Source organism: Grus americana, chromosome 2 (assembly GCF_028858705.1).
Source record: "Grus americana isolate bGruAme1 chromosome 2, bGruAme1.mat, whole genome shotgun sequence".
Taxonomy (NCBI): domain Eukaryota; kingdom Metazoa; phylum Chordata; class Aves; order Gruiformes; family Gruidae; genus Grus; species Grus americana.
This window is the reverse complement of record NC_072853.1, coordinates 67,038,995-67,055,029: the sequence shown is the minus strand read 5'-3', so window position 1 is coordinate 67,055,029 and position 16,035 is coordinate 67,038,995. Positions and strand designations below refer to the sequence as shown.

Genomic DNA, 16,035 nt, shown 5'->3' with positions numbered 1-16,035 from the left:
TGTTGGTATGGGTGGCAATTTCTTAGGAAAATAGAGATTTGAAAAAATGTAGTAGTGCGTAGAACTTGAACAGAAACAAAGTAATATATGTCACAATACGAAAGAGAATCATTTGGCTGTATCATTTGTATTTGCTTGTACACCAGCAAAATACTTGTGTGTAAAGTGATGAACTTAGAGTTTTTTTGTTTGTTTTGAATACAGGTTGGATTGGTTGTAATACCCGATAGCACAGCTGGATCTGTTCTATGTGCCATAAATAAGCTCTTGGATCAAGCTTGCATCCTCAGTGAAAACCTGCACAAGTTCTTAGCCTCTTGTTGTTACAGTCTTCTGTACTTTCTGCTAACTTTAGAAAAAGAGGATGCAGAACATGTACAGAAAAGGTAATGCTGCTTTTCTTACCATGTTAATTGTCTCTGCCTTTATCCCTACAAGTATTTAGGGATGTAAAATGAAAGGACACCCCCTTCCCATCCCCCCAGTTTATTTTGCTGTCTTCTGCTTACTTCAAAACAGTACTTTGGATTTAAGAACAACAGCTGCAAAGTTAGCTGGAATTATTTAAAATGATAACTGAAGAAAGTTTCATCTCAAAGCTTTTACTTAGTGCAGTTGTTCTAGTTAGATGTCAGAACCATCCTGGCTTTAGAAAGGTGGATATTTATACCTTAATCTTTAGCTTTAGCCTTTAGTTTCATTAGGTACATTGAAAAGCAACATGCAAAGGATTTGGCTTTCTGAGCTTCCACTCTTAACTGATGTGATATTTCAGCTTTAACAAAACTTCTCAGGCATGATTTTATAGACTGCAAATCCATTTGATTTAAAAAAACAAAAGCTACAGATATCAGATTTAAATAAGTTTATTTACCTTTATAACAGAAATGTCTTTAAACAGTTTAAACTTCAGATTTTTCCTCTAACTGTTCCGTATACAGGAAAGTTGTTCAAAGCTTACTTAAATTTTAAGATGTGTTTTTTTTAAAGTGGGAGTTGTCCTTCACTTACTGTATTTAAAGACTTGCATATTACAAAAAGCTGATTGCATTGTTTGATTTCTCATGAGTCTTAAATAGATTCAGGTGTACCTGAACAAGGACTGAAACAAAAACCCCTTCCCAGCTGCATCAAGCAGAAATTACACTGTGTAAGAGCTTCAGCAACACTTGTAGCTCCAGGGCGGGACCTTTTTTTTTTCCCAGTGTTGTACATAATTTTAGAATATTTTCAAGTTTGGCATTTTCGGGTAGAAATTTTCTGCTTCAGCACTAATTATGGTGAAGGCAATTGGCATGATGGAATTCACGGAGGCACGTTTCCTTGCGCAGCTACGAGGCTAAGTCACAGGAGCGTACTTGAAAGACGTGTCCTTGAATGCTTCAATTTTTGTCTCCCTTCCTGTCAGGGATATGCTGTGGGGATCGTGTATTTCTGCACTAGCACTCCTGCCACGATTACTGAGACTGATGCTGCAGAGTCTGCAAGTGAGCAGGATCTGTCGGGAAGAACTGCCCATTGTTGCTCAGTTGCTTCGCTTACTAATGCAACATGGTCAGCTCAGGAGCCATATGATCACAAATGAATTTCTGGTGCAACAGATTATCAAGGACATCATGGTATGACACTTCTTGTTTCTGAGAGACTATGGGGCTATACTTTGTGTTTATGTTTAAACATTATTACAAACCCTGAAGGACAGATGTTTAGCAAAACACAAGTTACGACTGTCTTTTATTTGCCTTGGAAGTGCAGGCGGTGTAGCAGGCAGCTTCTTGTCTGAACTCCTGTGGTCATTGCACAGATGAGAAAGTTTTGAAGTTTAGCTTGTACCCAGGCCAGGGGCCCTGGACAACAGCTGGATTCCTAACAAAACGCACTGGAAGTGGGTTACCTACACAGCCTGCGGGAGAGCTGTCCCAAAATAAGACACTAGTTCTTCCCGTTTATGGGAGCAGGGGCGTATAGGGGTATGAAGATGTTATTAAATCAAACTCTCTTAAATATGTAGGTGCAAAATATATTCTCTTTCCAATATCTTCTATTCACATGTCTACATTCTAGTGCTTTTGATACTATCACAGTTGCTTCTCCCTTCAGGGAAAAAGCTTGAAACTGCCTTCCCACAAAGCTCTTACTAGCTTTGCGTGCAGAAAGTTTGTCTGGTGCATAGGTTTCAATGAGTAAGCTACACACACCCGTTAGTAGCTTTTTAAAGGTCTGTCACCAGAAACACATCAGTGATGGCGAAAGCAGATGCAAAGAACATTGTGCAAGTTCTCTAACAGAGAATGAAGCGGTTGGGTTGTGGTTGTTGGTGTGGGTTTTTTACCACTTATGAATGCTTAGGAGGGTGAATTACTGGCCTGTGGGCTATGCTTGTCTGTTGGTAACCAGTTCTCCTGTAGACTGGGGTACTGAGCTCTCCTGCTTTAGTAGAACCATGCTTATTTGCATTTTAATTGACTATAAATTACAGAATTGGAAAGTAAGCAAGCCACTATAATTAAGAGTAAGGAAATCACATCTGGTGTAATTCACACACTTCATAATGTAACACTAACTTTGTGTACCAAGTGGTAACATTTTATTGACATACCATGTTGAATTGTATAAAGGAGAAGAATGATGTCACTGTGTGCAGGTGAATGAGGCCGTCCTGTACCTTTAACAGCACACCTGACTCACTGTAAATACAAAGCAAAGCTTTCTAAGTGCTGTTGGTGAAATTGAGCTTTACCTTTTTTTTCTTTTTTCCCCTCCTTCCCTTCTTTCTAGACACTGAAGAGTGGTGAAGTTCAAGAGCAGTGGCTAACAGACCTCCATTACTGTTTCAACATCTACCTTGCCTCTCATCCCCAGGGACCCGGCCCTATAAACGCAGTGTATTAAAGAGGTCAGACTGCATTTATTGTAAAGCATTTACTTCTATTTAGTTTTGAATGGAAGATGTTGGAACAAAGCTTGTCAATTTTTTTGTAAGTGAAACAGAATAAAAATTTTACAAAGAACTGCATACCTCAATTGTCATGCTTTTTTAAGCAAATACAGATGTTACTGGAAGTTGGTTTAGTAGATGTGGTGACCGCATTGAAGGGTGTTAAAGAAAATAGTCTCCTGGAGGCTTAAGTGCTTGCAGAGAAAGAGACTTATATTGACTCCAATCACCTGTTATTTCAAAGCATCATATTAATTAAAAGAATTAGAATTATGTAATACCAACTTGAAGAAAAAATAGGAAACAATATACTTGGAAACTAGAGTACCACTTTTTTATTTTTGCTGAGTTCATATTTTTAAATACTTTGTGCAAGGTAAATACTGTACACTAGCAGCTCCAAAGCGATTATAAGGACAAGTTTTTTTCTAGAATAGGTCCCATCTTTTCTTCCTTTCTTTAGTAACTCTTTTCGTGCATGTACACAAATACAGTTGCTAACATGGAAAACACTGGTGATAATCTCAAAGGGTAGAAAACACACCCCTAACAATTTCCATAGGCTGTGGAAAGGAATTTATTTACCAAGTGGTTTTTGTCAACATTTCTTCTTTTCCTTCCAAATCCATAGCTAGCTAAGAAACAGCTTGGTTCTTCAGTACAGAAGTGAAGCATGAAGGCTGTGCTTCTGTTCATGTTTAGACTTTGAAATACATTGAATATATTTGAGGTGAAATCGAACAGCAGCCCTTTGGAACTGTTACAGCTTTAGTAGTTTTCCTCTCCTTTGGAACTGCATTTGATGATCACATGCAAAATGCCTACTTTTGACAACAGAAAACTTTGGGAGCCCCCGCAACCCTGTTGTGATGCTGGGCTTAGCACTTCATTTTCTGTTTCCAAATGCAATTCAGGTTTCATCTTTCAGTAAATAAATTAACAGTTGTGTTTAAAAACTAATTTGTACACAAAATGAGTCCAACTCCTTGGAAGTCTGCTTGGCATGTAATGCTGAGATAATACAAAATTGAAAATGTGTTCAAGTTTAATGTGTTGCAGGTTACTTGTATGTTATGAAAGAAAACAGTTGTATGGGAATGTGCTCTTTAAATTCCAAACATTCACTTTTGCTTAGTGCTTCAGTCTTGTACTTTTTGATTTTGCAGCAGTGGTTGGTCTCATATTGTATGAAAATTGTTTTGATTTTCCCATGTTCTCCAGCAAATTAACACAGTGTAGGTTGTTTACTGAAAAAGAACAAAATGGTTTATGATGAGTAACTCTAGATAAAAAGTTTGAGCTACCCGGGGTTCTAGAGTTCATAAACAATGAATGGACCAGGAAAAGAACATGCCTTTTTCCTGACATCTCACTGTTGATTATCTGTAAATAAGAGTTTGGTTTCTGGGGCACCTGGTAGAAGTTCTGTAGAAGGCTGCGGTGTATGTTTAATGCAGCCTGTAATGATGGAGCTGAACTTGAGCTTTACCCTCATAAAGGCATGAAGGTTTCCAGACTGAGGGTTCAGTCGCTAACACGATGCTCTTGGCTGAGCAGCAAGAGATTTTGTTGAGAGGTATTTAGCAACACTGGGTAGTGGGTGGTTTCTAGAAGGTGGTGGTGGGGAAACTAGTCCAGGGCTAAAGCAAGTACTCTCTGGAGTATGAGAAAGCAAAAATGAATGTCAGCTGACATTCTCTTCAGTTTTCAGTCTGGCTCAATGTCTGGATTCATTCAGTGTTTTTATTTACTCTAATGTGCCACAAAAAATGTGTGTTTTCTTTCCCAGTTTTGTAGCGATTGGATGGGAACATTTCAGTGCTTTATCCCACTCTAGCCAGGACCAGCCCAAGGGCAAACCTGAACATTTCATTGAGAGGGAGAACCCAGCTCATCTTAAGGATGTCATTCTAATGCTGGGAATTGCAAAACCTTCTCATTAACAGCTCTACCAACACACTTTAATGTCCGCAGTGCTGCAGAGAGCCTCTTTAAATGCCATTTACTGAATTGACAAAAGGCATCTATTTCATAAAAAAAAAATATTAAAAAAGGAACAACTTTTAGGTTCCAAATTGTTTTAATCGTAATAATCCTAAAAGCCCTATTTGCCAGAATATTTGGAAGCACCTGCCTAGTGTCTGTGTATCCCACGGCGCGCTCCTTTTCTACCTGTCACACTCTGCATGATCCCCTTTGATACCTCCTGCCTGGCCCCATGCCAAAGCATTTGGTCTGCTGATGCAAAGAAGGTAACTGGGTTTGGTCTCAGTTTCCCATTGCAGATTTGTCACTGCCTGCTTTTACCAGTAGCTCTGTGAGCATTAAACCTAGGGCCGAGGGTCAGCCTTCACCCTTGCAGCTGTACCTTCTGCAAGAAAAGACTGAAACTGTACAGTCCATCCTGACCTACTCCAGGCACCTACGTCAGCAATAGAGGATCTGGCATTAGCCACTGACAGCTCTGAACTTTTCCAACAGACATAATGTTGTCATGCACAAAGGCAGGCAGATGAAAAACATGTTATTGTCTTTAAGTAAGAGCTAACAGTTCCCTGAGCTCCTATTAGGTGAATAAAAGTAGGTAGTGTTCTACAGGAACTGGGCAAAGTTCCTATCGCTATCCTATTCGTCACCAAGTTATGAAAGCAAAGGACACTCAAACCTCCAAAGAAAGGCTTTTTATTTCAGAAGACAGGGAGAGCTGTTGTCCTGAAAAGTTAAACGAAAAGAAGCATTATTTGCTAAAGCTCTTTTAAAATTTAGATTCATGCCTGCATGAAGAGGTGGCAATCAAACACCTGTCCAGTCAGGCCTCTTCATTAAAACAGTTTTCAAACAGTGAAGAAGAAAGCTTCTATCTCTTAGCAAGGCTGAAACTCACAACTGTAATGCACTCAAGGATAGGTCTACTGTCAGATTCCCTTTTGACTTCACAGTTTTGCAAACAACAAAAGTTGGAAAGTGTATTTTGTTTCCCTTTGCAAATTATCTGAGCTGTGGTCTCCTTGACGCATTGGCTTTGTTGCTATCTAGCTGTGGCCTGCCTCTGAACTACATGGGATACAATCGTGAAGACCAAATGACCAACTGGGCACTAAATCCTCACGTGGTGAAGGGCTAACAGTGCTGTAGCTCTGTACTGTTACGCCCATCCCCGAGTAAGTGCATAATACACTTGAAAAAGTCTTAAAAATGCTGTTTAGTAAAAGAAATGGTAGGAGAGATGACCTCTTCATTTTTAAGCTATCATCTGTTAAATAACACCATATGCATAAGAGTTCCAGCCTTTAATGACTTCAGTAACACTTTTACAATCCGTGCTCTTTGACGCCATTCTGCGTGATGCGGTGTAGCTCCATCTGCCTGCCTGCATGGCTTGACAGTCCTAATGGTGCCAACCCTCCTGCCCCGATAGCTGCTGCATACCTAACATTTCAAAGAGAATGAAGGCTTTCCCAAGGAAGACCTTGTAATGACTATATGGCTTGCGAGTTAAGCAGTAAATAAATGCATGATTTCGTTACAGCCTTAAAATTTAGTGCGACTAAAACTCTATAACTGAGGGTCTGTGCACAGCGCAGGGACCCCATTATGCCATTTTAGAAGAAAGGGCAGAGATCAGATGAGTAACTTTGGATTTTCAACTTTTTGTCTCCGCACTAAACTGTGTCTTCCTAACAAACGGGTGGGCAAATTCTTGGCAGGGGTAGAAGCCCACACTCTTTACTTCTATGGGACTAGTAAATAACTGTGCTGCGGACCCGAAAGATGAGCATCTGTAAGAAATTGTAACTGCAGGTGACTTATCTGGCTTATCACTGTACAAATCCATTATATTGAGGTCTTTCCTAAGTAACAGCCCAGTGAAAACAGGTTTTTCAGAGAAATGATTCAACATAAGGATAAGAGCACAGTGCTCAAATCCAAAAGCAGTGAAATAAAGAGCATGCAATTACAACAGTTTGGTAGTAATTACGTGTTTTGGTATGAGATTCCAGTTGAGCAATTTTTTTTTTCTTCTTTTCTAAGATGAAACCAATCTCACATATATAAAAACGTTAAAGTATTGTTAAAGTGTACATGTCCTACCTGAGACTAGCTGCACATCTGAAAGTTTCAGCTTAGAGGGAGGTCTTGTTGGCTGACATGCTTTGCCTTCCTGAGAACGTCCTTTAACAAACAACATGAACAGCTCTGTCTTTATTCATATAAAGATGTGGTTATGTATAGCTCTAAACTATTTAACTGGGCTACAGCATTATTTTATCCTAAAAATTATTCACATTTATGATGAGGAAACTCATGAGATGTTTGATACGACAGAAAATTGTGACAACCACAACTGAACTTTAGCTAAAACAGATCTTGCAGTTGCTATAAAGTTATTAACATGGAACAAGACCGTATTCTTCAAATGGAAATATTTTAAAAAAATACAAACCCCCAAAAGTTTAAAATGGTGCTTAAAAAAATTAAACCATGATCCAGATAACCACTGTGCATTGATACAGCCAGCTATCGCCATGTTACTACTCTTTTCTTTCCACACTATGTGAGCTGCTCTGGCAACAGAATTACTTGGTTGCTCAAGACCCTTGCTGGAGTAATGCTTTTGGTGAGCCAAACAGCTCTAGCAGCAGCCATTTTAAATCACAGAGGTTTGTTTGGGTTTTTTTCAGCCTGAAAGAGAAATACAATTATCCAGAACACCTGAGATTCAGATTAATTTCTATAAATAGTTGAAATCCCTAAGAATTAGGTAAGTATATAGAATAATCCAAAATACAGACAACAGTTATAAAAATAAAAGCATAGCCATTTAAAATAAGGTACAGTGAAGACAAAGTTACCATATATCTGCTTAAGGATGGACTGCTTGCTGGTTTTTATGGCTGAGCTGGTTTTGTTTATAGATTTCAGATTTTTACATGAAGGAACTGATTTCAGAGGGCTATGGTTCAGCTGTTTCTTCCAAGCAACCTGAATGAAGAAGGCAGCTGTCTCTTGTCTCCATTTGTCTTCATCTTCTTTGCACTGCCGCTTAGCACTAAGCAGCTGAAACAACTCCTGTCTTAGCTGGTAACTAGAGAGCAGAAAAGAGAAGAGCACTTGTTTTAGGTGACCTGTTTTAACTCCAGTGCTTGCCACGCATCAGTTCACATGGTGGATTACATGAGTAACAGGGAAAACAGAACTCCCACTGATGTGCTAAGTCATTTAGATGAGAAATGTTTGCTCAGAAGAAAAAGGTAGGAGCTGGGTTCAGTTCTGGATGCATCCATTACTTCACACAGCAAATAAAGATCTGGCATTACAGGTATCCAAAGTTACAGTACTGCAACATTGGCTTATCAACTGCTTTGTAATGTATAGAAAATCTGGAGAAGACAAAACCTATAAATATGCATGATATAACAGTATAATCAATACTATATTCACAGCTTAATAACACCAAATTTTCTCATGTGCCTTAACCTCTTTGCATTCTCAGTCAATCAGTGCAAGAGAGGAACCAAATCTACCTCTTAGGGGTTCAACCGCGCATGTCCTCTACAGAAAACCGAGCTGTTTTCCATCCACTCTCTGCAGATGCTCCCCTCACCTCGTTATCAGCAATCTGCTCTTGCTTTTTTCCCCTTCCCTTCAAAGGCTGCCTGTCTCCCGACCTAACCTTGCCACAGCTCCTTTGATCTCAGACGCAGTCACAGCCCGGTTCCAAGCGGCCACAGTAGATTATCTGACCTTCTTCCCGATGGGTGGCTAACGGCACCAGCAACTAGGACTTGTTTGCTTTTTTTTTTTCCCTTGAATCAGATATAAGTATTCAATCAGATATTGGCATTTCACACTCACAAGTCAATTAACTGGCCTAGCAATTAACTCTGAATCTTCCCAGTACAAACCTGTGACAAATGAACACTGAGTAACACTTGTAAAATATTAATTGTAAGTGTTTGGTAACGGGCCATTGATCACCATCCCCTCCAGCATTCAAACAGGCTTCTACTGGATGCCCTGGGGAAAGGGAGTGAGAAGGGAGGGAGAAAGAGGTGATTTTGTTCTGTTGCTCTATCTGCAACAAGTTCTAAATTAAAACAAAAGACAACACGACCAGATAGAAATGGTTTAAATATATGTTATAACCCAATGAACTATGTAATTCAAATAAAACATCAGCTGTATATAGAAAATGAGTACATAAAAGCACAATAGAATGCCAAAGGGGGATGATATGCTCACAGCCCAAATAATTTTAAACTTTCAATAAGCTTAGTAAATTATCTCTGCGAAATTTGCTATGTGAGACAAACATATTTAATCTTAATTTAGTGGAACTTCCGAATTCAGGCACGTCCTGTTATAGAGCTCATTAAAGTACATAACGCATGTGGGGAGCAACTCCATCTTACCAATAAATGTCCATAATGCATGCAAGTTGCAAAGCGCTGTATGAATTCAGAACAGGAGCAGTATTATGGGACAGAAGAAAAAAAAATGATCCAGTTTTGTTAAAAGTAACATGTCACTTAGAACTTTTCAACAGGGTAAGAGAGGAAAAGAAAGTGAAGAGCGGGGATGGGACACAATTACAGTGACTTGCTAAAATGACTTGACTTGCTAACATACCTTGAGCTAAGGATGGGTTATGAGAATACTGCTGCAGGAAAAACAATTGGGGGGTTGTTTTATACTTGAGCAGAAAAGAATACTGAGCTATTCTCTTGGAATTCCATAATTACTGCCAGAAGCCTGTGCCGAAACGTGAAATGACCCATTCACAGGCACTCCACCTTTGCACCCAGCTGCGATGTCATGTTTGTAGAGAACTTCTGGTAGTTTTTAGCAACAAGAAAACAACTGTGAGGCTCTGAGAAGATGTAGGCTGTTATGTTTAGAGCCTGTGCACATTTTTTTAATTCAGCTCTCCCTGATCCTAGTGAGAAAAAAGAACGGGACCGAGTTTGATGCTCTATGAATCTGATTGTGGTGCCTGAACAAAATAGCCAGTGCTTAGTCAACAAAACTACTGCGCATAAAAGAAACGTGGAATATACAGGCAGAATGACAAAGCTGGCAAATGGCATGCAGATTCATTGTTACAGAGGCTCTAACCTGAAAAAAATACTGCAGAAAATTATGCGTATAGCAATAATATATAAAAAATTACAGCTCGACCCCATCAGGAGAGCAACGGTGAGAGCAGCCAACTTATTTCCAGCTTCTGTCAACTCACTATGGACCCTGGAGAACAGTACAGGCCTCAGCGCCCCTCACAAGAGAGCAAGCCAGACACAGAATCTGTAAGCCTCAACAAGCACGATAAGCAATTAACCTTTGGCAAGCCACACACCTTAAAATACACTTTGGAGGATTACGTTTATAAAGTTTGTGGACTGTGGGAATCAAAACATTTTCCCAAGAAAGACAATATACTTAAGTAGACCAGTACCATTGTGTTGTAGCTCACAATAACTCTCAATAAAATTTCAATAAGTAAATGATGACTATGAAATTTGCAGAGTGAGACAAATGTATTTAATCCTAAGTTAGAGAAATGCAATGTACTTCTAGACGTTTCTAATGCAGAATTATACATTAATGATGTATCATTCTATTGCTAGCTACAAGTACATGGTATTTACCAGTGCAAGCCTGGACCCAAAAGACAAAGACAGGACTGAGTGGGAGCCACAACCAGAGAGTAGGTACCTGCTCAAGAACTGTAATTCAGGGTACAGTGGATGGGACATTAGGTATTTCAGAGAGGGTGTCAGAATAACTGACACAGTAGTAGTCAGCAGATGCAACTGCCTAGTGTGAGCTAGCTGGAAACGCTAACCATGACTTCTTGGCAGGCAGGTGCCACCATCTGACTTGGGATCCACATCCTAAAATACTCACACCATCTCTTTTTTTTGAGATATATATGAACTCTGCTTCAAAGGAAGAGGCAGAACTCTCTTCTTTTTAAAAATGAACATTATTACTGTGGCAATAGCATGGAAATTGGGAGGAGGAAATCTGGTCCAATTTCGCAGCTCTCATCACCCATGTGAGTTTCAAAATACTTGGCGAATAAAGCTCACGTTGGGCTTGACGCATATACAGAAAAGGCGGCAGAACTGGTGAGCCTGGAGAGAGAACCCAGGAGGGAGGCACAGCGCTTCCTAACAACGTAGTGCCCTCTCCTCAGCATCGCTGCCCGACGAACTGTTCTCTGCTCTGCATCAGAACATTTGCTGAAATAAATGCATTATTGCATTGCTGCAAACTTTATGAACTCCATCAAAGCTCTAGCAACAGTAAACTGTCTGCACACGTAACAAAATGACAGTGGAACTGCCAAACTAATCTCTCCTGCAGTCTTGCAGAATTTATGATCCTCATTAGTGTTCTATAAAATATGAGTTTTGCAAAAACAGAACAAATAAATTAATTTTTCTTTATTAATTCTTTAAATAACAAATGTCATTTAAACAATCTTTTAATCTCCACAATTTCCATAATGTTCTAAGTGCATGCACTTCTTGCTGAGATAACACACCATCGCTGTTTCAGCAGGTGGATAGTTTAGAAAGATCTATCCAAAATATTTAGATACTCAAAACTTTAAATGGAATGCAAAGATTCCTACACAAGTAAGCTAGCTTGACACAAGGCTTTAGATCCCAGTTCTTGTGAGGAAATTTGCACAAGCACTCATTACACATCTTTACGCTTTGACTGAAAGCTATGGCACGCACCTACTCCTCTGTAAGGATTTTAATTTGATATTAAGTGAAAACAGCATAGCCTTCAGAAGCAATAGTATCACTTACGGATATATCCTTCTAACCTACTCCTGCCTGACCTTAGCTTTTGATATCTAAAAGGGTCTGAACACATGAGACAAATTCAGGATCTAAATTAGAAAAGAAGGCCAGGGAGGACATTGCCAGCACTGAGCTGCTTACATAGTGCTTGGAAAAATTTGGGAAGGCAGGCAATGTTTATTCAGCCTCTAGCAAGCAGCAGAGAGAGCTGATGGCAGAAGTGGTGTAGCACTGTGAGAAGTAGCGGCTGCTTTGCTTTGCAGTTCAGTGTGGGTATGAGGAATACGGCACAGAATCACAGAACCACAGAATGGTTTGGGTTGGAAGGGACCTCAAAGATCATCTAGTTCCAACCCCCTTGCCATGGGCAGGGACACCCTCCACTAGACCACGTTGCCCAAAGCCCCATCCAACCTGGCCTTGAACACTTCCAGGCAGGGGGCAGCCACAGCTTCTCTGGGAAACCTGTTCCAGTGCCTCACCACCCTCACAGGGAAGGATTTCCTCCTTATGGCCAATCTAACCCTACCCCCTTTCATTTTAAAACTGTTGCCCCTTGTCCTGTCACTACAGGCCTTGGTAAAAGTCTCTCTCCGTCTTCCTTCTAAGCCCTCTTTATATACTGGAGGGCTGCAATTAGATCTCCCCGGAGCCTTTTATTCTCCAGGCTGAACAGCCCCAACTCTCTCAGCCTGTCCTCACACGAGAGGTGCTCCAGCCCTCTGATTATCTTTGTGGCCGCCTCTGGACCCGCTCCAAGAGCTCCTTGTCTCTCTTGTACTGGGGAGCCCAGAGCTGGATGCATAAATAGCAAATGGAGAGCAAAGATGATAGAAGTAGAGAAATAGGTGATACTGTACAAAAACCTCAGAATTTTCACCAAAAAAGAGGCTCCAAAATGAATTAAAAATATAATGTTTCAAAATTTTAACTTTTCACTGGAATAGTAATGTGCTCACAAAAGCCAGTGTAACTTTTATACTCCAGCAACAGTGAAGAGATAACCTGGAATATTACTGGACTGGAAATCCAGCCTCATGCTGGGAAATATTTAGACTGATCAGTAAAAGAGCTGGAGCAAAGAGAAGTATTTGCTGAGCCAACACAAATGTTTAAATGGCCACATTTCAGTTTAGGGACTGCCAGCTGGACAGCCAGCTCAGACCACGGGGCGTCTGGTCTGGTGGCCCTTCCCTACTAATGGGCAGCGTCAGCTCTTTCTGAGAAAGACAAGACACTTCGTACTTCATAAATCAAACATAAAAGGAATGGGAGAAATATCAGTGCTCAAAACTCCACGAATAAGCAGCTAGTAACGCTTGTTTAGGTCCCTGGTGTTTTGTGCAATAGGGAACACAGGTTCCACCTTGCAAAATAAGAAACGAGAGGATTTTTTTAAGCCTGGAAGCATTGCTGTAAGCAGGCAGCACAATCTCATGCCTCTTTACTGCCTTTCAGAGCTAGGTAGTACTTGGTCACAAGATCCTTTTTTGTCAGAACAGCAGGTTTGTACAATAACCATTCAGAACTGTTCTCTCTTAACTTTTGGTCCTGGCTTTGCTTGATGCAGCCCGGAGGACGTTACTGGAGCCCAGTAACCCTGGCTGGATGCGGTGACAGAGAAGACGGACCCCAATGCTCCAGCTGCTGAGTGCTCCCCTCTGCTCCACGCTGTGGCAGAGCGGGTTGGATGCAGATGCTGTCCTGCGCTGGAAAGACAGCTAGTACGTGGCACCAGGGGGTAGAAACGGCCCCTCTGAACCTCTCTGCGAGGGAACCAAAGCTTCCAACATGAGCCAGAAGAAGGGAGGTCTACCAGTGACTCAGCATTGATTCTGCAGGCAGTTGGGCATTAAGACTTGATCCTGCTGTTGCAGGAAACTCGCAGGTTTCCCAGGGACTAGCATAAAGGAGGTGTCTACCCTCTATACGCTCCCAGACATCTGCCAGCCGCTCCCTTTGATACAGTTTGGTTGGGGGAACAATTTTTGCATCACTGCTGAACTATACCATAGGGTGTGAGAGTTGAGTTCTTGAAGGAATTTCCTTGTTATTTTTTCTTTAACTGAATACTAAGAAATATTAAAACATATAGGAAACTGTTAGGCTAGTGAGAGACCTGGAAGGATCAGTTATTAGTAAAAATCATCAAATTATAGTTTTCTGCATCCACATAAAAACTGAAAAAAATGTCAAAGGAAAATAGAAAATAAGAATTATGTACATATTATATGCTTCACCTACAGCTGTCATACTTTTCCTGTCAATTTTGATAAGAAATTAAATACTAAGGAGCACAAACATCAAGAATAACAGCGTTTCTGAGGTTGAAACTCATGCATTCATGAAAGCAGGACAATGCTGTGGAAAGCAAACACTGGGACATTTCATTCTCTCCTGTCTGCCTCTTCCATACAGCAGTTGTTCCCGCTCTATCAAGTTATTCAAATTAGCTTCAAGATTTCGCAGTGAACTTTCAAAGGTTCCAAACCTCTTGTGGTTTGGTTATCCAGTTAAAAGTCAGGTCAGAATACAATTTCAGGTGTGTCAGTAAATGGTGGTGAAGGATCTGGTTACAAAAACCTTTTCAGGAAAAATCCTGTATCCCTACATGGGCAAGTTTGCTAACGAACATGACAGCTTAGGCAAATCATCATTGACACTCTCTAAAGAAGTATCAGTGCTTGAAATAGAAGTTTAATAACTTCTGCAATAATTAAAAGTCATCACTTACCTTGCACTTTTTATGAACTTACTAATGTAATTCTAGGTGACTGGAACCCACTTCCACTTGTTTGGTGAAAGACTATTAAATTCCTGATTTAGCACTGGTAAATATTGTAAACAAAAGGACCAAATAAAGTACATTGCCAACAAGGCCAATTTAATTTACATCTACTTGTATCTCACTCTTCTCTGGCTACTGAAACAGCAGTCTTACCTTCTCCATGTCCTCTGTATGACTGTAGCAGCGTAGTTCTTCTTCCGAAACAGCTCTTTTCTTTTTCTTTCTTTTTCTATTATCTGCATTCGAATCTCTAAAGGGATTAGTTCAATATTTGTACTTTGCCATGCGACAGAACATAATTGATCATCTGCATTCCTGGATCCAATTATGCCTGTTTTTTCCAAGTTCAGACTGTCATTGGAGGCAGAACACGCTGCTGGGTTTCTTGGCACTCTTCCTGTAGGTTCTGCCTCAGCAGACAATAAAGGGGAGGCCTTTTTTGCTAATTCGTAATTTCCCACTTTGTTCGTTTGTTCTACGGCATGCACACTGTCATTTTTGGTGTTTACAAATACCGTTTTGGCACTTCCTGGTCTACTAGAGCCAGCTGGTGAACATCGCTCATCATTTACCTCTTTATTTCTGGATTTCTGCTGATGCCTTTTGCCTTTGGAAGAAGCTTCACACTGCTTCGAGTTCCTTGCAATTCCACCAGTACAACTGACGTCGCAGAAGAACACAGCCGTTCCTTCGCAATGGTCTCTGTTGCCAGATGAAGACTGACTTTGATCTCTTAATTTTTCCCCAACGCTAGCAGTCCTAGAAGCAGCAGAAGTATGCCTTCTGCTCCTCCGAGCAGAAGTACTAGTTGCCTCAATGGTGTGCTCCTTGTGCTTTTCTCCATCCAGTTCTGTAGCAGCTGCAACCTGATGTTTCGCTTCAACTTTTGTTCCCTCTTTTGCTTTGCCACAATGGAAATGGACACAACTTGACTTGCTTTTGAGGTGTTTCCTCAATGAATCTTTAGACAGAGAAATGGAAACAAACATTCAGTCTCTGATCCAGCAAAGCATAGTTTATGTCTCTAATTTTTTTGCTCAGTTAACTGGGAGGCACAGGAGAATTTACTTAAATGAAAAAATGTATAAGCAGGAAGAATATGATTGCCTGGAACAGTACAGTCCCAAACTTCTTCATTTGCTTACTGTTCTACAAGTATTTTTCTTTCTCACACTACGTTTGAGTTCGATGCCTAAAAAAGTTCACAAGGAGAAACTATTTCTTCACCTACCCAAACATACTGGTCCTCTCCAAAGAAACCAGCTGACCACGTGGTGCAGGAATGCAGCCTCATGAAGGCACCTGCTCATCCCAGTGAAGACACCGTAGCAGACTGTCACTGTTTTAAGCTTATTTGCTAAACTTCTGCTGTAGCCACCCTGTATCCTGCCACATGGTGACAGGCAGGGTAACCCACAGGAAACCCAGAGCGCTTGGATTGTCAATATTTTCCTTGACATCCTAAATGAAACTATGAAGTCCTTCCCATTTCT

General features: G+C 40.6%; 2 protein-coding genes across 10 annotated transcripts in view; one reads left to right on the top strand and one right to left on the bottom strand.

Moving 5' to 3' along the window:
• TEX10 (testis expressed 10) overlaps positions 1-3,016 on the top strand; it is a 61,134-nt gene extending 58,118 nt beyond the window's left edge. For both annotated transcript variants that reach the window (XM_054814232.1, XM_054814231.1), the window contains exons 14-16: positions 205-386; positions 1,409-1,619; positions 2,779-3,016. In XM_054814232.1, the coding sequence (XP_054670207.1) occupies positions 205-386; positions 1,409-1,619; positions 2,779-2,892 (507 nt within the window). In that variant the 3' untranslated portion in view covers positions 2,893-3,016. The remainder of the gene's footprint in view (positions 1-204; positions 387-1,408; positions 1,620-2,778) is intronic.
• Positions 3,017-3,258: 242 nt separating this feature from the next.
• The window catches only part of INVS (inversin), a 96,414-nt gene continuing 83,637 nt past the window's right edge, over positions 3,259-16,035 (bottom strand). For 7 of the 8 annotated variants that reach the window (XM_054814225.1, XM_054814223.1, XM_054814226.1 and 4 more), the window contains 4 exons: positions 14,696-15,503; positions 7,792-8,024; positions 7,031-7,111; positions 3,259-4,185 (listed from right to left, as the gene is read on the bottom strand). In XM_054814225.1, the coding sequence (XP_054670200.1) occupies positions 4,070-4,185; positions 7,031-7,111; positions 7,792-8,024; positions 14,696-15,503 (1,238 nt within the window). In that variant the 3' untranslated portion in view covers positions 3,259-4,069. Of the gene's footprint in view, positions 4,186-7,030; positions 7,112-7,791; positions 8,025-12,757; positions 14,583-14,695; positions 15,504-16,035 lie in introns of those variants that run through there. The other variant, XM_054814230.1, reaches the window with a different exon arrangement.